Source organism: Xyrauchen texanus, chromosome 16 (genome assembly GCF_025860055.1).
Source record: "Xyrauchen texanus isolate HMW12.3.18 chromosome 16, RBS_HiC_50CHRs, whole genome shotgun sequence".
Classification (NCBI taxonomy): domain Eukaryota; kingdom Metazoa; phylum Chordata; class Actinopteri; order Cypriniformes; family Catostomidae; genus Xyrauchen; species Xyrauchen texanus.
In genome coordinates this window covers 36,747,169-36,770,881 of record NC_068291.1, presented here as the reverse complement: position 1 = coordinate 36,770,881, position 23,713 = coordinate 36,747,169, and the positions used below count along the sequence as shown (strand labels likewise).

At 36.1% G+C, this 23,713-nt stretch overlaps 1 protein-coding gene across 1 annotated transcript; it reads right to left on the bottom strand.

The window, feature by feature from the left end:
* Positions 1 to 150: 150 nt before the first annotated feature.
* LOC127657120 (GTP cyclohydrolase 1-like) lies at positions 151 to 23,658 on the bottom strand. The gene is made up of 6 exons (XM_052145774.1): positions 23,213 to 23,658; positions 17,738 to 17,847; positions 7,601 to 7,656; positions 4,999 to 5,030; positions 4,696 to 4,780; positions 151 to 3,066 (listed from the first exon to the last, which is right to left on the bottom strand). The coding sequence occupies exons 1-6, from the start codon at positions 23,571 to 23,573 to the stop codon at positions 2,940 to 2,942; spliced, it is 771 nt and encodes a 256-aa protein (XP_052001734.1). The 5' UTR covers positions 23,574 to 23,658; the 3' UTR covers positions 151 to 2,939.
* Positions 23,659 to 23,713: the final 55 nt, after the last annotated feature.

The following is a 23,713-nucleotide window of genomic DNA, read 5'->3' as shown; positions in this document are numbered from 1 at the left end:
TTTACAATAACTAACTTGTTTTCTGATTAACTCAATGGAAATATTTTTATCTGTTTATACCTTTCACTTCTTTTTAATTTTCAAAAAATGCTTTAAAAACAAGACGATGCAAAAATATATTACACATCTATCAAATTAATTTTATCATGATTTATTTGTTGAGCTGAAAATGGTAATGAACATCAATTGCAAAGTATTACGTATATAAAAGGCTTATTTATTAAGGTCACATGAATAACACTAGATTTCTCAATATCAAGTGCTCATTTTCTTTACTCTGATTCTAATATGAAGTGATTGTGACATTAAACATCTTACATACTGTTTGTTAAAAGTTAAACTCTTTTTCCAAAGCAATAACATATCGGTAAACCCATAGTACTAACTGTTGTTTAAAGGGATTGTTCATCCCAAAATGGATGAACATCCATTCTGTCATAATTTACTCACCCACTTGATGTTCAAAACCTTTAGGATTTTATTTGTATGGGAAAAAAATGCCTGATAAAATTGAATGGTGATTAAGACCTGCCTAGCATCTCATTTTGTGATCCATAGATGAAATAAATACAGGTTTGAAGTACACGAAGGTGAGTAAATGACACAAATTTCAGAATTTTGGGTGAATGATCCCTTTCATATAATCCTTTCTCTAAAATTATACATATGCATTTCATATTCAAACTCATGTCCAAGGTCACGTAAACATGTGTCAGAGTAAACATACAAAAGTTCTACAAATGTAGAATCTTAAAATAATGTATTTTTAGATGTTAGTTTCCCCTCTTTTCTGCATGGTTTTTATTTAGAAAGATCACATCAATTCAAGTACTTTCTGTATCGTTAATAAGTATCTCTGCCATAGTGTGCAAAAGCAGGGACTACTGTATTTTGACCTCGAATGCACCTTTCACCTCTGGTCTTTTTCCAGACCAAAAAAAAAAAAAAAAAAGACCACCTTCATAGGGTAAACAAAATCTATCACCATAAAGACAGGGCATTTAGAAGACTGCACCTGGTCATCACTTTAACATGCTATTTCAGACAGTTGATTTTAAATGCAAAATAAAAGTGTTGCACAAAACTTGTTAGGACTTTGTAAATACTGTTCATGAGTAGTTTAAACAAACACTTTGCTTGATCAAGCATAAAAACAGATGATACTGTGGGTCTGGGCACAATTATTGACTGATGGACACATTTTGTAAATATTATATTATAAGGCCACGTACTTTCAATACATTTGAGCACAAAATAAAAGATTGATAAAACCCCTTTGGGACAATTCACTTGTACCAATGGTAATGCCATGTTTTTTTGGGCATGGTACCACAGTAATACTATGGGCTTTTGGACCTGCTCCATGGTAATACCATAGAAATCTTTGAAGTATTTTGGAGTACAATGTAAATACCAAGGTATATGAATATGGTAATCATTTAGTACCATGGTATATCAAAGTACCATGTTATTACCATGTATATTAGACATGATACCATTGTATACCATTGCTATGTATTTTTTGGACATACTGTATACCATGGTGATACTACTACGGTATCACCATATGTTGCACAAGTACATTGAGCACCATGTAAATATCATGGTATATGAATAATACTTTTTATATTAATAATAATAATTTATGTAATTTATTTTAAAATGTCATGGCACTACCATGTTTTTGGACATGGACCCATAGTAATACTATGTTTATGGACATGTATAATGGTAATACCATGGAAATCTTTGAAGTACCTTGGAGTAACATGTAAATACCATGGTACAGTATGGTAATCATTTTATAATATGGTATATATCAAAGTACCATGGTATTACCATGTTTTTTGGATTAGTAATCTTTTTGAAGTACCATGAGGAAAGTAAATATAATTGTGTGTGAATATGTTAATAATTTATATCATAGTACCATGGTATTATCATGTGTTATAGGCATGGTACAGTGCTAATATGTTTTTGGACATGTCTCATGGTAGTACTATCACAATATATGAATATGGTAATCATTCAGTACCATGTTTTTATAAACCACTGGGTATTACCATCTGATACACTACCATGGTACCGCCACAGCACTTTTTTGTTGGGGTTGTCATTGTAAAATTTGGCCAAATTGTATGGATGTTGTAAATGACACGCACCTCCCTTTTTAAAAGTGTAAAAAGAAAACATTTTGTCAGATATCTCGTGTGACTCAGTTTAATTTAATAGATCTCAAATGTGACCCAAAGGGAAAGAGATGTAAACAAATTTCGGTAGATTTGGTACTTGACAGTTTGGTGAGGTCACATTGTGCTTTTTTCAGTTTAAAGCGATAGTTCACCCAAGTTATCATTTACTCACCATCATGTTGTTCCAAACTCGTATTTACTACTTTTTCCTATGGTAAATAAAAGGAGAGGTTAGGCAAAATGACAGCCTCAGGCACTATTTGCTTTCATTGTATAGAAAAAAGGTATTTTAGGTAACCGGTATTTTGTCTCCTTTATATTACACAGAGGAAAGGAATATATGTTTGGAACAACATAAACATGAGGAAATAATGGCAGAATTAAACATTTGTTGGAGAACTATGCCTTTAAATTTTGAATGTCATTGTGTAAACTTTTGAAATGGTCTTTATTGAAAATACGTCTTTGTGTAACAGCAATAACCACAGTCTTGTCAATAGAGACTCCCAAAGCTCTACTGATTAAACCTGATGAACCACAGAGAACAAGATCCCAGTCACTGACACACACACACACACACACACGATACAGAGGACATGGTTTTGCCGAGGTAACCACCCCAGATATGGGTGGGACACTATGATACAAAGCAGCAGTGCCTCATCTAGAGGCAGAACCGGAGGTGACTCCTTTGAGATGTGGGGCTGGTCTGAGTGTTTTGGCAGTGGAGATCGCAGACTGACCCTCTCAGCACCGGACCAGGGTCAGGAACTCGTCTCGTGTCTTGGGGTCCTCCCGGAAAACGCCCAGCATGGTGCTGGTCACCGTATTGCTGTTCATCTTCTGGACGCCTCTCATAACCATACACATGTGACTGGAGAACAGAAAAGAGAAAGAACATTATGCTACTGTTTAAAACTGAAACTTGAAGAAAACTCTTTATATCAAGCATAATTACTATTTAATAGCAGTAACTGTTTGTAATACTGTACATGAATAGCTACAGTTAACCCATCTACATTGTGAAGTGACCAGTGAATGAATCGTTACAGAGTAAAATACTGTGGAACACCAACACTACAATAATGTTGTATTTGTAAAATGATTGAGCTAAATTAACATGATTTCACAATGAACAATGGCATGTTAATTTCAAAATATACATATTTAACATTAAAAGTGAAATGGGTCACAATTTGTTGTCCAGATCTAAAACAATATTCAAAAATACATACAAAATAAAAATGCAATTCACACAAAACAATTACTTGAATACACCTAAAATTATAAACATGTTTTCAATTTCTGAGTTAAAAGTCACTTTGATATTTTTTTCTGGGCTTAAATAACATTTGTGTTCGGCAACAGTAAACACAAAAACTCAAACAAAAAAATTCTCATTAAAAGCTGAAATACTTGGAAAAAAAAAATATGTTGGCATGAGTAGTGCAGAATAATATTTAATATTATTCTTTAAAAAAATAAGCAGTGAAAATATTTAAATATTTATATTATTATAATACTAGTATAAATAATAATCCATCCATCCATCGTCAACCGCTTATCCTGTGTACAGGGTCACGGGGGGCTGGAGCCTATCCCAGCTAACATTGGGCGAAAGGCGGGGGACACCCTGGACAGGTCGCCAGTCCATCGCAGGGCCACACATAGACAGACATACACTCACACTCACATCCACACCTAGGGCAATTTTTTTGGAGACACCAATTAACCTAGCCTGCATGTCTTTTGGATGGTGGGAGGAAGCCGGAGTACCCGGAGAGAACCCACGCAGACACAGGGAGAACATGCAAACTCCACACAGAAAGGCCGGGGCAACCAGTATTAAATATTAAAATATTAATATTTAATAAAAAATGTGTACACCAAATCAAAGTCAGATGGTATAACCAGGTTGCCATTTTGTTGTCGTGTGACAAAAAAAACAGATAGGACTCCTTTAGACCTTCAAGTCTTTATGTGAAGTTTTAAAAACAAAAATATTAGATATTTTGACATTTTTATTAATAGGCACATTTTGTTCAGGTCATGTGGTGTAACCCTGAGGAAAAAACTAAATATTTTTCAAAAATATTTTATACCTGGAAAAACATTTTTAAATAAATGATTAAGATGTGTACACTCATGTATTGAAGGTGCAAAGAAAGTAATTTAATATATTTTACTGATGACATTTTAATATTTTTTTTATTTATTTTATTTTGTAGAAAACAAAATGAATGTTTTAAAAGAATTTATGAAACCAACATGGACACAAAGATTACATTTCTATAAACTTGACACCTGTGCTAAAATAGATGTTTAAACTAGAATTTCAAATTTTTGTCTGCTCAGACAACCTTATTTGTCAATGACCCATATATGTTAATATTAATGCATAATGAACTAATGTGAACTAACAATAAACAATTGTATCTTAATAAATTAACAATAACCAAGATTAATAAATGCATTTAAGAGTTTAATCTGAATTTGTATGTACGTTGCCTTGATGACCACCCCGACCCCAGCAGGCTGTAATGCTTCAGTGATAGCAACAGCAATCTGTTTGGTCAACCGCTCTTGAACTGAAATAAAATAAATACAGACAATATCACACCAAAGGTCAGTCTCAAATTATTGACACATTAACATCTCAACATGTTGTACATCTATTGGAGAAACAAATAATTAGTTTTTTGATTTTGAATTTATTTGAAAATTTCAAATTAAAATTACTTAGAAGAATTACTACAAATACTATTAATGCTAGAATTGATGTTGTGTGCCTGGAAGAGCCTGTTACCTTGCAATCTCCTGCTGTATATCTCAACAATCCTGGTGGAACAAAAAAAATAATATATATATATTTTAGTAATATATTCTCACACGTATATATATATATATATATATATATATATATACATACACTGATCAGCCACAACATTAAAACCACTGACAGGTGAAGTGAATAACATTTATTATCTCGTTACAATGGCACCTGTCAAGGGGTGGGATATATTAGGCAGGAAGTGAACAGTCAGTTCTTTAATTTCATGTGTTGAAGCAGGAAACATGGGCAAGCATAAGGATCTGAGCGACTTTGATGAGGGCCAAATTGTGATGGCTAGATGACTGGGTCAGAGCATCTCCAAAACAGCGGGTCTTGTGGGGTGTTCCCAGTATGCCATGGATAGTAACTACCAAAAGTGGTCCAAGGAAAGAGAACCGGTGAACCAGCGACAGGTTCATGGGTGCCCAAGGCTCATTGATGTGCGTGGGGAGGGAAGACTAGCCTGTCTGGCGATCCCACAGAAGAGCTACTGTAGCATAAATTGCGGCAAAACTTAATGTTGGCCATGATAGAAAGGTGTCAGAACACACAGTGCATCGCAGCTTGCTGCGTATGGGGGTGAGTAGCCGCAGACTGGTGAGTGTGTCCAGTCCACCACCGAACATGCCTACAATGGGCATGTGAGTGTCAGAACTGGACCATGGAGCAATGGAAGAAGGTGGCCTTGTCTGATGAATCACATTTTCTTATAGATCATGTGGACGGCCGGGTGCGTGTGCATCATTTACCTGGGGAAGAGATGCCGCAGGATGCACCATGGGAAGAAGCAAGGCCGGCAGAGGCAGTGTGATGCCCTGGGCAATGGTCTGCTGGGAAAACTTGGGTCCTGGCATTCATTTGGATGTTACTTTGACACATACCACCTACATAAAGATTGTTGCAGACCCGTTCATGGCAACAGTATTCCCTGATGGCAGTGGCCTCTTTCAGCAAGATAATGTACCCTACCACACTGCAAAAATTGTTCAGGAATGATTTGAGGAACATGACAAGGTGTTCAAGGTGTTGACTTGGCCTCCAAATTCCCCAGATCTCAATCCGAATGAGCATCTATGGGATGTGCTGGACCAACAAGTCCGATCCATGGAGGCTCCACCTCTCAACTTACAGGACTTAAAGGATCTTCTGCTAACGTCTTGGTGCCAGATACCACAGGAAACCTTCAGAGGTCTTGTGGAGTTCATGCCTCGACGGGTCAGAGCTGTTTTGATGGCATGAGGGGCACCTACACGATATTAGGCAGGAGGTTTTAATGTTGTGGCTGATCGGTGTATATATAACCAGAAGCAATAATTATATGTATTTTGTTTATAAATTGTTAGCCAGAAATAGTTACTTCTCATATTCTACTAACAGTGATCTGTTACCACATTAATGAATTACCACAATAAATGAAAGAGTCAAATTCCACTTGGAGCTTGTATTAAATAGCTGACTAAAGCCATAACTTCTAACAAAAGAGTAGTAATAAATGATCAATTTTAGTAATTAGAAATGCAAGGAGAACTGTATGTATTAATGTGATTAAGTGTGTGGAACAGCTAAGATTCACGTGACTACTGTTGTTGAATCTTCATTAGAGTAGTGCTGTATTATGTTTGGTACATGTTCTGAGAAAGGGCTAAGCCACAGGTATTGGGGTCAGATTGGATCAAGCTTCTCTTTGTCACTCACACATTGTGTCTAATCCTCTTAGAGGCATATATTCACTGCTTCAAACATACAAACAATTACACAAAAAATGGTGGATTATCTTTATTTCACAAACAAACAACTACCCTAAGGGGAAGACAGCCATTAATCCCCTTCATTCGAGTGATTACTAAAAAAAAGGCTGCCTGGTCACAGGGTGAATTTTCACATTCTGTGTGAAGGGGTTCATAGGAATTCATTTAACGATATTTTGTCATTAAATTTTGTATGTGGCAAAAGAGTACTGTATGCGAAAACGCATTGATATTGTTACATTCAGTGTCATAAAGAAATTACACCTTTATGAAGACATTAAACCCCAATTTAGGCCTGAGACTTTTAAAAAAAAAATGTCTTAATGTACATAAACAGCTTAATATATATACTAAATAATGTCTAAATTAAAATGAAGAATGTTTTCTGTAAGGTTTGGGTTTAAAAACAATAGAAGTCCACGACCCTTCCCTTCAGTCCATATTTTTTTAAAAAAATGTCTCAAACTGGCAAGGAAAATGACTTTGGACCATCTCATGTGCTCTATGCAGAATTTAACTACTCCCATCTGGTCGACGTTTTCTCAAGGTTTAGATACAATCGCTATAAGAACTTTTTTGTCCCTTTGGCTACGAAACTGCATATATAAATGAAATGATTGAATGAATGTTATCGATGTGCTTGTCTTCTTACGCAGTGGCACATATATAGGCCTAAGTTAGCTGACACAGTATACTCAAAACAAATTTCCATAATTGGGACAAATAAAGTATATCTGATCTGAAGTCAATAAAAAGTGCCCACAATGATAGAAAAATAAACATGTTTGTGCATGTGTGTGTGATGCTTTTTTGCTTATTTTACCTACCGCGCCAATTTACTCAGACCAAGAACCCTCTTGTTCGGGAGGTAACCTATATGCACCTGTGGGGGAAAAAATAATGCATTAAAAGAATTACCACAAAAATGTTTTTTTGACTCGTCCTTGGTAAATAAAAAAATAAAAGTGAAAATTGAGTTTACAGTGAGGCACTTACAATGGAAGTGAATGGGGCCAAATTTTGGAGGTTTAAAAGGCAAAGGTATGAATCTCATCATTCTATTAAAGCATTTAGATTCATTCTTCTGTTAAAACTTGTGTATTATTTGAGCTGTAAAGTTGCTTAAATCATCGTTTTTGTGGCGGACTACTGTTCTAGGTGAATTACAGGGTTTTACAGCATCATGGCAATTAAGTTTTAAAATTGGATATATCTTTACACAGAAAAGGTTAGTCAGTAATTTTATCACACTAAAATCATGTTAACACACATTGTTTACATCTTGTGGCTAAACAGTGGATGTATAGAGCCATATCTGTATGCATGTGCTCGGATGTGGCTGCACGTCTGACAGTCACACTACCATCCACCCCCCACTCCTCTAACTTAACCTCCTCTCCGCAGTCGAACTAAAATGTCACCAACAATTTGATGGAGCAGCCCAGAGAAAGGGCAGCATCAACAGGCATGCAAGGATTTGTCTTTTTTCTTTTTTCTCTCTGTTCTGATGCGATAATACCACACGTCATTGAAACCTCTTTCAGGGCCACCAAACTCCACTCGACATTGTCCAAAAGCACCGCTTGCACTTTAACAATAACTTAAAGAGCATCTGGATTGTACTGGGAAATGAGCAAAGTGCTTTTTGCAAATGAAAACATTTTAAAATCGACAGGTTAGCGTCCAAATAAAACAGGTGGCGTCCAAATAAAAATGTACTTGTATCTTTAATAATTAAGTTCCATGATTATTGAAGTAAAAACATATTTGTCTGATATTTTGTGGCTGGAATCAATGTTGGGTGTAATCCAATTACTTTTTTTATTTAAAAAGTAGTTTAATGCGTTACATTTAACATTTTTGTTATCAGTTACTGACTTTCAATTAATTTAACTAATTTTAAAGTACATTTTAGGGCTATGATGATTTCTAATCTATTATTTAGTACAATACATGAATTATGACCATGTAGCAAGTCATTGTGAAGGAGAAATATGAGGTGCTGAGTGTATGACTTGTGTGTAACAATAAACAAGGAAGAAATATAGAAATTATTTTGCAGGAAAGTGTTTAAGAAATTAACTTATATGTAATGTAATTAGTAAAGTGATTACTTTTTCCAATAAAGTAACAGCTTCTTCCCCCAAGCCATCAGACTCCTCAATACTCAGAGACTGGTTTGACACACACGTGTCCTGAGTTGCACTTTAATTACTGTCACTTTATAACTGTCTGCTACCTCAATAACTGCTATGTGCATAGAACATTACATTTTTAGAAACTGTCATCTTTTTGCACTACTGAGTACTGGTCGGCGCTGCACTGTCTATTGTCCTGTTCATTGTCAGTAATTTGTTGTACTGTCCTGTACTTTTTGCACATGTTTGCACGTGCACTTTATATAGGTATATGTAGGTTTTTTTATATATAGGTATTTTATTTCGTTGTGTTGTCTCATGTGGTCCTGTGTTGGTCCTTTGTTGTTTTTATGTAGCACCATGGTCCTGGAGGAACGTTGTCTCGTTTTGCTGTGTACTGTACTAACTGTATATGGTTGAAACGACAATAAAAACCACTTGACTTGACTAGTAAATTAATCTGATTACAATTTGAGATAAATAATTATACATTTTATAGTGGATAACTATTTTTAAGTAACTTACCCAACACTGGTTGGAATTACCCATTAACATGTATAAATGTTGTCAGTGCTATTTAGAAGCACCTTAACGCAGAGCTTACGCTCAAAACATTTAAAACTAAATAAATATTAAAAAAAATTATAATAAAATAATATAATAAATAAAAATAAAAAGTAAGAAATAACACACACATATATATATATATATATATATATATATATATATATATATATATATATATATATATATATATATATATACATGCACTCACCTAAAGGATTATTAGGAACACCATACTAATACTGTGTTTGACTCCCTTTCGCCTTCAGAACTGCCTTAATTCTACGTGGCATTGATTCAACAAGGTGCTGAAAGCATTCTTTAGAAATGTTGGCCCATATTGATAGGATAGCATCTTGCAGTTGATGGAGATTTGTGGGATGCACATCCAGGGCACGAAGCTCCTGTTCCACCACATCCCAAAGATGCTCTATTGGGTTGAGATCTGGTGACTGTGGGGGCCATTTTAGTACAGTGAACTCATTGTCATGTTCAAGAAACCAATTTGAAATGATTCGAGCTTTGTGACATGGTGCATTATCCTGCTGGAAGTAGCCATCAGAGGATGGGTACATGGTGGCCATAAAGGGATAGACATGGTCAGAAACAATGCTCAGGTAGGCCGTGGCATTTAAACGATGCCCAATTGGCACTAAGGGGCCTAAAGTGTGCCAAGAAAACATCCCCCACACCATTACACCACCACCACCAGCCTGCACAGTGGTAACAAGGCATGATGGATCCATGTTCTCATTCTGTTTACGTCAAATTCTGACGCTACCATCTGAATGTCTCAACAGAAATCGAGACTCATCAGACCAGGCAACATTTTTCCAGTCTTCAACTGTCCAATTTTGGTGAGCTCTTGCAAATTGTAGCCTCTTTTTCCTATTTGTAGTGGAGATGAGTGGTACCTGGTGGGGTCTTCTGCTGTTGTAGCCCATCTGCCTCAAGGTTGTGCGTGTTGTGGCTTCACAAATGCTTTGCTGCATACCTCGGTTATAACGAGTGGTTATTTCAGGCAAAGTTGCTCTTCTATCAGCTTGAATCAGTCGGCCCATTCTCCTCTGACCTCTAGCATCAACAAGGCATTTTTGCCCACAGGACTGCCGCATACTGGATGTTTTTCCCTTTTCACACCATTCTTTGTAAACCCTAGACATGGTTGTGCGTGAAAATCCCAGTAACTGAGCACATTGTGAAATACTCAGACCGGCCCGTCTGGCACCAACAACCATGCCACGCTCAAAATTGCTTAAATCACCTTTCTTTCCCATTTTGACATTCAGTTTGGAGTTCAGGAGATTGTCTTGACCAGGACCACACCCCTAAATGCATTGAAGCAACTGCCATGTGATTGGTTGATTAGATAATTGCATTAATGAGAAATTGAACAGGTGTTCCTAATAATCCTTTAGGTGAGTGTACATACACACACACACACACACACACACACAGTTGAAGTCAGAAGTTTACATACACTTAGGTTGAAGTCATTAAAAAAAAATTGTAACCTCTCCACAGATTTCATATAAGCAATCTATAGTTTTGGCAATTTGTTTAGGACACATACACTAAGTTAACTGTGCCTTTAAGCAACTTGGAAAAATCCAGAAAATGATGTCAAGCCTTTAGGCAATTAGCTAACTGATAGGAGGTGTACTGAACTGAAGGTGTACCTGTAGATGTATTTTAAGGCCTACCTTCAACCTCAGTGCCTCTTTGCTTGACATCATGTGAAAATCAAAAGAAATCAGCCAAGACGTCAGAAAATAAATTGTGGACCTCCAAAAGTCTTGTTCATCCTTGGGAGCAATTTCCAAATGCCTGAAGGTACCACATGTATATGTACAAACAATAGTACGCAAGTATAAACACCATGGGACCACGCAACAATCATACCAGTCAGGAAAGAGACGCATTCCATAGAGATTAATGTAGTTTGGTGCAAGAAGTGCAAATCAATCCCAGAACAACAGCAAAGGGCACTGTGAAGATGCTGGAGGAAACAAGTAGACAAGTATCTATATCCACAGTAAAAGGAGTCTTATGTCGAAATAACCTGAAAGACTGCTCAGCAAGGAAGAAGCCACTGCTCCAAAATCGCCATAAAAAAGCCAGACTGCAGTTTGCAAGTGCACATAGGGACAAAGATCTTAGTTTTTGGAGAAATTTCCTCTGGTCTGATGAAACAAAAACTGAACTGTTTGGCCATAATGACCATCATTATGTTTGGAGGAAAAAGGGTGAGGCTTGCAAGCCGAAGAACACCATCCCAACCATGAAGTATTGGGATGGCAGCATCATGTTGTGGGGGTCCTTTGCTGCATGAGGTACTGGTGCACTTCACAAAACAGATGGCATCACGCAGAAGGAAATGTATGAGGATATATTGAAGCGACATCTAAAAAATGGGTCTTCCAAGTGGACAATGACCGCAAGCATACCTCCAAAGTTGTGGCAAAATGGCTTAAGGACAATAAAGTCAAGGTATTGGAGTTGCCATCACAAAGCCCTGACCTCAATCTAATAGAACATTTGTGGGCAGAACAATGACCAAGAACTGGTGTAACTGAGTCAGGCTCAGTTACACCAGTTCTGTCTGGAGGAATGGGCAAAAATTCCAGCAATACATTGTAAGAAGCTTGTGGAAGGCTACCCAAAACGTTTGAACCAAGTTAAATAATTTAAAGGGAATACTACCACATACTAACAAAGTGCATTAACCTCTGACCCACTGGGAATGTGATTAAAGTAATAAAAGCTTAAATAAATCATTCTCTCTACTATTATTCTGATATTTCCCATTCTTAAAATAAAGTAGTGATCCTAACTGACCTAAGACAGGGAATGTTTTCTACGATTAAATTTCAGGAATTGTGTAAAACTGAGTTTAAATTTATTTGGCTAAATATATATATATATATATATATATATATATATATATATATATATATATAAATAAAATAATAATAAATATAAACCTATTTCTATCTCTTCTGCTGTAACTGCTAAACTAGCAGGCATTGTGGACTTGGCATTGTGGTACTGCAGATATTGTTGACTTTTGTATGATATATTGTTTGTTATGTTCCTCATTTGTAAGTCGCTATATAAGAAACGGTCTGCTAAATCACTAAATGTAAATGGCTAACCCTGACCATTTGTCCTATTTTTTAACAAAATGTGCCCTTGTGGAATCAAAATGTCAAAGATTCTCTTTTTCATACAACAAAACTGGTTTTGCTTAACAAAAACAAATTATATGTTAGGTTGGGATTTGAACCCAGGTCCCCTTGCTTGCTAAACAAAAAATTGTACACCGAGGCTGACACATCTTACATAAAGCTTTACTAAGTAATATTTTTTATTATTTGGTAATTTCACTTAGGGCATAAAGTGAGCCAAGACCGCCACTGCGGCAAACTGGTGGGAATCAATACAATATTATATAGATACCTGGATTGTAATACAATCAAATTGCAATTATACATGAGTAATTTATTATGATTCAAAACTGTGATATGTTCGATCTTTAACTTGATAAATGTTTTACTCGATAAGAAGACATGCAGAAACTACGATGGAAACACATTTACCAAATATATTCCTATAGAATTTATACAGGAATACAGATGTGCATCAGAAAGCGTCAAGTAACGTTCCCTCAACAAGCCATGTGAATACATAATTAATCAGTATCATTGCATATGTTGATCTGGTTATTGTAAAATGCTGGAAACAAAGCCTTTCCTCTAAATGATTGTCAACTATAACCTCCCAAAACTGTCTGAAACCCTTTCGCTCCCAGACATAAGGCATATGCTGCTGAACGTTAGCAAACACATAGTCCTTTGAGCGTTATGTCTGTGTGATCTAAACACTGAGTAATTAATTACATTTAATAAAAGAGTCACGGTGGCTTCAACTTTAATTATTCCTTTGAGTCAATTTCACCAGAAGTGACAATTTTGTTCTTTTTAAACACATGGGATGGAAGCGCTGCTTCATTCGCAATATAGTCACGATATTCAGATTTTACGTATAAGTTCAATTCGCAACTTGGATGGAAACATGACTACTGTCAGTAAAACAATATAACACAAGGGAATTGCATACCTTGGTTCCAGCATGTTTATCATTAAACAAAAACCATGGCAGGAGGATCTGTGCAGCCATTCTTACAAATTACCAAATTTCTGAGATTGCATTATCATCGAATAGAAATAAAGCATTCTCATGCACTTGGCCTTAAGAGATGCTCAATTTATTTTCCCCCAAAATATAAATGTTAAAAATGGCAATAAAAATATTGACTCTTGATGTTAAAATATCGATACAGCTTTGTTAGAAATGTTACACTACTTTGAAACAAGGGACATCTACGGGAGCCCCCTCAAAAAAGCAGGTGCTTGACGCCCCTCCTGATGGACACTTTAAGAGTCTCTGGGGGACAATCAAGGAGACATTGGACACTGAAGTGAAAGGGAAAAAAGGGCCAAAAAGAAAAGAAAGCAGACACACACCCTTTTGAAAGAAATTGGAGTGTCATTGTCTTGTTGCGGATGCGGCGAGGTAAATAGATAAGGAGGGATAAGGGCCGCGCTTCTGATGACAGGGAGCTATCAGCGGGGAAAACAGCGGAAACGGCAGCCCTCCAACAGCATCTGACAAACAAAATTGCAAGTGGTAGGAAAAAAAAACGTGTGTGCTTGATCACTGGCTCAGTCTATCATCAGCAGCCATTTGTGGCGTGAAAGGATCGACAGAGTCTCTTTTGTTTGAAATGGCAGACACCTGCAGGGATATGAGCTGGAGGGAGGTATTAAATGTCAAACCTGGAGGATTAAGAGTGGGCATTGTTTTTGAGTGAGATACTCCAGCTCGTCTGACGTACCTTCTAGATCTCGCCGTAAAGTTCAATTATAGCTAATTAACTTGTTTATTGACAGAATACATATCTATTTTTCCCCCTGATTCATCAGAAAACAGGAAGCTATTTCTGATGTAAAGTGGCTGAATCTCACAAAGAAATGTCATATTGTTCCCCAAAAATCAAAAGAGCAACACTGAAAAAATTAGAGTATTTGTATTGTTTTCCAGTAAAAATATCGAAATATTCTTAAAAATGTTTTACTAGGGAATCAAAATAATGATAATTTGTCTTGTTTTCAGAAAAACCTAATCATTTTTTTGATTCAATGGGAAAAAACACGTTTATTTTTCTTACCACATTTACGAATAGTTTTTCTTGTTTTAAGCATAAATCTCACTATTTATTTTTTTATTTCTCTGAAAACAAGACTTTATATCTTATGTCCTTCTGCATATTTTATTTATTTATTCAGAACCTACACTTCTATAAGTTGAAACTCAAAAAAAAAAATATGAGAATGTGACATAAATCGGAGGCAGATTGCAGCCATCTGAAGAACAAAATATAAATAGCATTACATTAATGGCCATGCCATGAATCAGTTCTTTTGCCTCTAAAAAGGCACATTCTGTAGGGCAGAGCATTTTATATAACATGCTGCAGTGCTTAATGCATCATATCATTAAACAAGACGAATGTTATATCAATATATGAATCAATCTCACTCAGAATGCCGACACAGTTGTCCACGCATCATATTATTAGGCCATATCTATGTATGTGGTTACAGACAAATCGCACACAGAAACTTTTAACTTCTCCTCCGTCTTGCCTGCACTCAAGTTGACTTCAGTATTTCACACTCACCATGCCTGGAGACGGATGGCATAAGATCCTCTGTCTTCACTCTCACTACTAGTCGTTCACTAATGTTACTTGTCATTCGCATAAAGTCTCAACGTGATTCGTTGCTTCCCACGCCGATCTCTGTCGCTGTGCTCTCATTGAAAATTAATGGGATGGTGTCACTGTCTCGCCGATGTCACTGGCGATGTGAACGGGGCTTAAGCATTTTTCTACCAATAATTTATTTTAAACATAAAAATTTAACAACTCAAATTAAATGCATAATAATGTCAAGAAAAAGAACATCAAGAAACAGAAATGAACTGCAAAAATCTGAATCTGCGTGTGCACTCGTGTGTGTCAGATTGCTGTCATCAGCTGGAAAACAACAGATGACTTGTAATGCCAACAATGACCAAAAGACGACTGTAGAGCTCCACTTATTGATGCCCTGGTTCTGTGTGTGTTCTGCATTGTGTGCTATCGTTTCACCCCTTAATTTCTGAATGTGTGTGTTTAGAATTGTGACTAATGTATTGTTTTTTTTTTGACAAATGTAAAAATAAATATTAAAAAAGCTCTGTGTTACAGTCTTACCAGTTCGTTTGTGTGTGTGTGTGTGTGTGTGTGTGTGTGTGTAAGTGTGTAAGTGTGTTTGTGTGTGAGTGGATGTGTATGTTTTGCACCGAGGATGCATTAGAGTCACACTCTGTAATTTCTGTGTGTTTTTCCTGCATTGTGGCTGATTTATTGATTGTATTTCACAGATCAAAAAAAATTACAGATTTTTGGTCTTTCCCATTAATAACGGGAACATTTCCCAAAAATGACAGAATACTATAGGAGGGTTAAAAAAAAAAAAAATAATAAAAAAAAATATATATATATATATATATATATATATATATATATATATATATATATTAATACAGTAAAAAATCTATCTGCTTAATTTTCGAGGGGCTTAATATTGGCTATTTATGCTAAATACAGTATAATGCAAGGTATAAATTAAAATTATATTCATCTTTTCTTTGATACAGCACAAAAAAGAATGATGACTAAAACAGGCAAATTGCTAACAATGTAGACACAGTGGTGTAGTCTTGTACTGTGCAAACTTCTGTGTGAAAAAAAAAAATCTTTTAAAATAAAAGATTATAAAATTTTGGGACTTTATTGCATTTAAAGCCTTTATTCAAAAAATTATTGCATGCAGAGCCTTTACTATTTTAAAGGACAAAATAGGACAATTATATTTGTGACATCAACACCCACGACCCCCCACCCCAAAATGGTTTGGTCACGCAATCTGGAAACCATGAGGGCACAAGCTCTCTCTCCACTGCGGTTTTCTGAAAACACTGTAAAACAGGCATGTTGGAGTTTGCGATGGTTTGTCTCGTCCTTCCTAGTGTTCACATGAATCTTACGCCACAGGTTTTCAAATGTTTCATGCACTTTCAAACATGGTCAAGTAGTAGATTGGAGTAGAAAAAATGTGTGTATGCAGTAAGCGAGCGATCTAGAAAAAAAAACCTTTTCATGATCATAACGTGAATTATTTTTACAAGATTCATCATAAAATACAATAACAGAGGGTAACATGTGCATATTATAGCCATGTGTCCTAAGGGTCAATGAAGTGATGCTTATTTTTGTCATGATCTATTAAATTAAAAATACATAAAAAAATGCAGTTCACACAAACCATTTACTTGAACACACCTCGTCTATGATGAACATTTTTCAATTGCTGTGTTTAAAGTAATATTGATATTTTTTCTGGAGCTTAAAGTAAAAAATGTGATGTGGTGTCTAGAGACAGTATAAAATATAAAATAAAATGTTAAAGTCTCATTAAACTCTGAAATAATTGTTTTAAATTATGATTCATATTTTAAAATGCTTTTTGTCCACCAAAACAAAATCTTTGAGTGTAACCAACATGTAGCTAGCCATTTTGTTATTTATGTTGACCATAAAAACTATAAAACACAGTAAAATAGTGTTTGCTGAGATAAACATTGGTACTGAGACTATTTAGTATAGATGGGCCACTTCTATTAAAATGAACTCCCAGCAGTCAACGGATGTAGAAAGGAAGCTGTTTAAAAAAGACCTGACATTTATTTTGACATGTTTATGAAAAGGCACATATTGTTCATGTGGTATACCCTTTTTAATATTTTAATTCTTAATATTGTTTACAAAAAAAAATCGTAATATTTATTAAAAACATATTCATTGAAATTAATGAATAAGTTGTTTATACTCTCATGTATTCAAGTTGCAAAGAAAGTATTATAATACATTTAGCTTAATGGTTACACCACATGACAATTTGAAAGTTAGATTTTTTTATTTATTTTTAGAAAATGCTATAAAGGTTTTTCAAAAATGTGAGAAACCGAATTAAATAAAAAAAGTCAATACAATTTTTGTTTAAAAGACACATCATTAAGAGTGGGGAAGAAAAGGTGAAATAGTTTAGTTACTGTAGTTCTTATTTTATGAGAGAAAAAAATAAACAAACTTACCCGACCAAAAATAGGAACTAAATGGTGTTCGCACATGGAAAACATGTCAATATCCTTCACAATCACCATCTCATCATGATCTTCATCAAAGATTGCGTCATTCAGGACATCTGTAAAGAGGTAAAACAACAATCAACTAGATCAGACAGGTCGTAGTCAGTCAAGGTTAGAGATATGACACCAGATCACATCGTTTCATTCACACAAAACAGTTATTATATGACCCATACAATAGTTCTTTCCCCTGTATTATTTCTCTTAGCATTGTTCAAATATATCCTGTTTTATCTAGTTGTGGGAATGCACACTCTCTTCTTTGAGGGGCTTTTTAATTTCCTGGTCGCCTAACTTGGAAAAGGTTTCTGTGGAAACATGGCAAACTGATTGTGAGGCTTCAGGGTCCTGTTGTGATGTGACTTTGATGTATGTGAATGCTACTTTTGGGCAGTCATTGCAAGGTGCAGAAAAGATGACAATTTATTGATTTTCAGGCTGTTATTATGTCTATTATCACTATGGCAACAGGTGCATTCAACAGGTATTATGGCATTTTACTAAATCTTTAAATTTTCTGAAAATAATGTGGTAGAGGGGTTCGAGTAGGAAGGACACGGGAGCCGGATTTCACAGTCCACGTGAGTCCATTTTTAATACAATTGCTTTTCAGCTTCACAACAAATGATTGGCTTTTTATCTTGACAACCAAGTATTGGCTTTTCAGCTTCAAAACTAAAGGCGCACATGCACACACGCACGCACACACACACACAAACACACGCGCACACACACGTCTGGTCTCTCTCGGTCTGTCGCTCCTGCAGTCTTTTAAAGCCCGTCTCCACCATCACTGACAGGAGACACAGGTGTTTAATGTTAGCAATCACCAGGTGATGGCCTTTAACGCTTCTTCTCTCCCCAGTGACAGACACGACCACGTCCCGCTCCACAAATGTGAGTGGTGCTTGCCTGTGCAAACTAGCCACCATAATGCTAAGATGTTTTAAGTGGTTGCCAGGGCATTGCTATGTGGTTGCTAAGGTTTTTAGCATGCTGCAAGATGGTTGCTTGTGTTGCGCGAGTTCATGGCATATTTGCAAACTCATTCTTTTCACATCCAAATGAGCTTGTGATTCACCACAGATGTTTACCAAAAGTGTGCAGCTCTTCACTGGTATTGAACCTGCAGCAAATCTTTGGTAACAATGGACGATTTGTCACACGTTTGAATCAAAGCTCATTTGCATGTGAAAATAATCAGTGATACATTTGCGGCAAGTTTGCCATGAACACTTGATTTTTTGTAAGGGTTATTGTCCACCTGTTTCACTTGTTTATCGTCTGATCACTGAGAAAATTAATAGCACACCTTTCCTTAGCAAGCCATACAATTTGAGGTATCACTTACTGTATGTCAAACAGCATGGTAGTTCAATTTTGTTTGTGCAAATATTCTTTTGTTCATATTTAAACAGTTTCTGGTGATAAAATACACAATTTACTCCAAGCTTTTATCACAGTACTTTTCTGTGTGGTTTTTAACCAGTGTGCTTTTCAGAGCTCAAACTGTTCTGGTTAACTCCTGCAGCTGATCTGAGCATCAGATTCACTCAGTTGTATTTAACCCAAAGGCAGCAGCTGGTAAAGGAGAACGGTCATCAAGCATGTCCTAAACAAACAGCATCTTTCGAATGCACGCGCGTAACACATGAAAAGGTCTCACCCATGACGGTGTCACAGACAAAAACAACAGGAAATCAAATCAACATCCCCTGAAGTCATCTTTCAGCCTCACTGCCACCATCACATACACTCAATTAAACTCAAACACACACACACACTTAGAATTTAAACAAATTACACACACACACACACACACAAACTTACACAGCAAAGCAAACATACACTTGAATTACAACAAGTAACCATAGCAACCCATTCAAATTGTGATGATGTCAACGACAAGAGCTCTGGCTAAGGGTAATGTTAGTGAGGGTTTGGCTTGCTCTGCATCCTTTAAATAAGAGACAGGCATCCATACAGCCATTGAGGCAGGGCACAATGGAGCGGAATGATAAGCAATACAGAAAAGAGACCATACAAAGCTGTGTAAATGCCGTAAAAAAAGCAATATCTCTCTTTTATACATAATGCATGATTATATAATAACATAATAACAGAAATATTTTATACTCAATACGTAAAGCACTGGTTCTCAACTGGTGGGTCGCAGTACTCTTCTGATAGGGTCAATTAAATTAGATTTCATATGACATTATTTATATAGCACATTTCACAATACAGTGAACAAATGCACATAATAAAATACAACTAACCACACATGCATAATAAGGATCACAAAATAAACACTTCCTATATCTGTAGTTGATGACATCAAATGTGTCCAATCAAACTACAGTATTTGCTGAAAATTCATCTGTGCCTTAGTAAAATGGATAATACTAAAATATTAAAATAATGTTAATCATTTTGCATATTGTTGGAACTATGCAGTTCATGAAAATATGAATTAAGCATACAAAACAGTTAAAAAGAATAACTGGATTCAATACAAGTTAAGCTCAAAAGACAGCATGTGTGACAATGTTGATAACCACAAAAAATTATTTTGATTTGTCCGTCCAAAAATAGATGTTATAGTGAGTTACAATATAGTTACAATGGAAGCGAATGGAGCCAATTTTTGGAGAGGCAGAAATGTGAAGCTTCTAATTTTATAAACGCATTTACATTAATTCTTCTGTTAAAACTCATATAATATTTGAGCTGTAAGGTTTTTTAATCATCATGTTTACAATTGTTTTAGGGTTTACGGTGTTTCATCACCATGGCAACGATGTTGTAAAATTGGCTTTACACAGAAAAGGTTAGTAAGTGATTTTATCACACTAAAATCATGTTAACACGCATACTGTTTACATCTTTTGGCTATACTTTTGAAACAGTGAATATTTTAACAATTACGGATTGGCTCAATTCACTTCCATTGTAAGCTTTTTTTTTAAAGAAAAGGAGGGACGAGTCCAAATAATTTTTTGTGGTAATCAGTGTTATGCTACAAATGCTGTCAATTGAGCATAAATTGTATTGAACCCGAAAAATTTCTATACCTTGAGAAATGTTTTTCTACTAAAATATCTTTAGATTTATGTGCGGTCAGTTTCATTTGCAAATGTGTGATAAACTTGCATATGTAATATTGACCATGATGATATTTATGGTAACACAATGTTCATGTTGAGACATGCATTGACATCACCAACCAAGTCAAATGGCCTCCAACATTCAGGCACTTCCTGTCTACAAACAGCATCCAATTCCCTGGGCATTCCTTTATGAGTCACCCACCACCCATAATGATCACTCAATTTAAAAAAACCTCACACAAATGTACTGCAAAGTCTAACTGTATTCTGCCTCAAAATGGTTCAAACAAGACACTTAAAATGTCTATCTGCAAGAGTCACAAAAAACTTGTCATTTTAAACCATCTCAGCAACCACACATTTTGCTGTAGGGGAAATGTTGATATGGTGGTTGCTTACTGGCCCAAGTAAAAAAACGCCCACCCCTAAGTCTCTATGGGTCCTATGGCTACGTAAATGTAGCCCGTATCAGATACTGGTCTGAGCAGTCCACACTCCTAAACAGACCTGCATGTGTAACACTACCTCAGCAAGCATGTAACAAACCCTGGCATGTTCATCATTATAATATGCATAGTTAGTTACTGTAAAAATTATAATTCAAAATATAATTTTATTTAAGTTTTGTAACACTATATAATTTCAACTACTATAGTAATTACTAGGTAACTAACACGTACTTATAGTTGTCTCTGCATATTAAGCTGGGGAAAAATAATGTATTTTAACACTGAAAAAGTGACATACTTCATAACAGGCCTATAAGAGGTATCAGGAGCACAAATGATGCATGCTGAAACAGGCTGATGTAAAAAAAAAATCAGATTAATTCTGACCTGACTCTTCACACTGGAAAAAAAACAAAATCTGATGTCCACATATGAAAGCGGCCCAGATCGAATTTGAAAATGTCAGATAGCACTTGTGGCCTACAGTATGATATTCTGAACCCTATGGCTCAGATCCCACCTTCAATTAAAGTCTAGAGGATTTGTTCACATGCTTTATGGTCAAGAGAAGCAAGGATGTATTTGGCTTGAACATTGGGGGTTGAAGCGTGAAGCATTTACCCATGTTTCCATTGATCATTGTATAAATAATGGTATTATTGTACTTGCTTTGTTTTTATTAATTGCGGGTGACATTGCATATCATTCCCACAGTGAACTGTGAGCAAGAGATCAAGTCATGCAAGTCGGATGAGGTCATTAAGGGTAGAAGTCTTTTTAATGAGGGTTCTCTTTCTAAGTTTTGGGGTAGAAAAGGAACATTAATACATTCCACATGCATGGCCCTTAAAAATGTTGCACATACAATGTCCAGATGTGTTGGTGGCTGTTTTTCAATAGGTGGGCAGCACCCGGCTCCACCACTTAGACAACAGCCTGAGAATGACCAATAAACAATTATGCAAGATGTTCTTTTAACCTTTGCTTTAAGGTGGTGTAGGCTACCTGTTGAGCCAGTTAATTATATTCATATGAAAGTGTATGAGGAAATACTTTTAACCTGATATGTTGACTATGGACTTTGAAACAGTTTGCTGATCATTTGGAGGAAAGCAACTCTAAAATAAATGTTCTGAGAGTAAAAGATAATAGAAGCAAGACATCATGCATGAAGAGTCTACTACACTTGGGAGTAATATTAGCCAACTTAGTGACTAAAAAGTAATTAATTAATCAGTAATGCGTAATAAGGCAATTATTAATAATTACGCAGAGAACGCGTTACGTATAATGAGTGACGTAATAGAACATTTATGATGAAAACCTACATTAAAAGTGAATTTTAAGATAATAAAGACATGCATATGGTTACGTGGATATAACACGGGTATTTGTGGTTTATTGCGTTCTCTGTGCGCTATTTTTTAATTGTTGGTCTACTGTGCACGTCAGGCCGACGGATTTGACCGTTGCGTCGCAAGCGTTGAGTTTTTAATTCAGTAAAAAAAATATATAAATATATTTAATGTTAAAAACGCGCTGTTCCAACGCGTTGCGCTCAGTCTAGCCTCTTTTACGCAAAAAAGGCGTCCTGAACGGCCCCACAGTTTTCTAAAACTTTAGTAAAATGTTGTAAAACTACAACTTTTTAGTTGTATTACCGTTTGGTTTGTATTTCGTTTCAGAAGTACCATTAATTGAAAAAAATAAAAATAATAATTGCAGAGATGTCCTGACATTTTATAATCTCATATTAGGGGGGAAAGCAAGCAATAGTTATTTCAGTGTATTATAGCGTTAAATGCGCGTGTCACGTGCAAATGAACAGTCCTTATCAGCTGTCATGAATTTATATAACTCACCGATGATTTTTTCCTGATATCCCTTGGTGAAGAACTGCATGGCAGTAGCAGCTCTCCGTGGAGTTTTGAGGAGTCCCTGTCGCTGCGGATCTTCCCCGAGACCCCTGATAATTGTGGTGTAAGCGTCAGCGATGCTCGGTAGGCTCGCTTCATTGTCCTCTATACTGCGAAAGCGCTCGTCCCGCCAACACTCCCTCACGCTCGAGGACGGAACAGAGCTCATGTCTACCTCAGCGGCACCACCGGCGCTCCATCCAGGCATCTTCAGACGGCCGTCAAAGTGCAGTCCATTGACTGCACTGTCTTTACCTGCGGTTTCATTTTCACATGGAAGCATTTGTTTCAGTTTAGAGCGCTCCATACTTGAGTTCCTCAAAGCCCGTATTTATAATACTGTCTCTTTAAGAAACACTGTTATAGTGGTCAGGTCAAACTTGGGTGACTTTCACAGATTATGATACTCTTGTCAAATTCACCTCAGCCTGGGGTCTTTATAAACAC

Excerpts from the sequence above, each read along its gene's own strand:
- LOC127657120 (XM_052145774.1), bottom strand. The coding sequence starts at position 23,573 with ATGGAGCGCTCTAAACTGAAACAAATGCTTCCATGTGAAAATGAAACC. Across the intron at positions 4,781-4,998 it reads ATACAGCAGGAGATTGCAAG|TTCAAGAGCGGTTGACCAAA; the intron begins GTAACAGGCTCT and ends ATTTTATTTCAG. Across the intron at positions 3,067-4,695 it reads GGGGTGGTCATCAAGGCAAC|TCACATGTGTATGGTTATGA; the intron begins GTACATACAAAT and ends TCTGTTCTCCAG.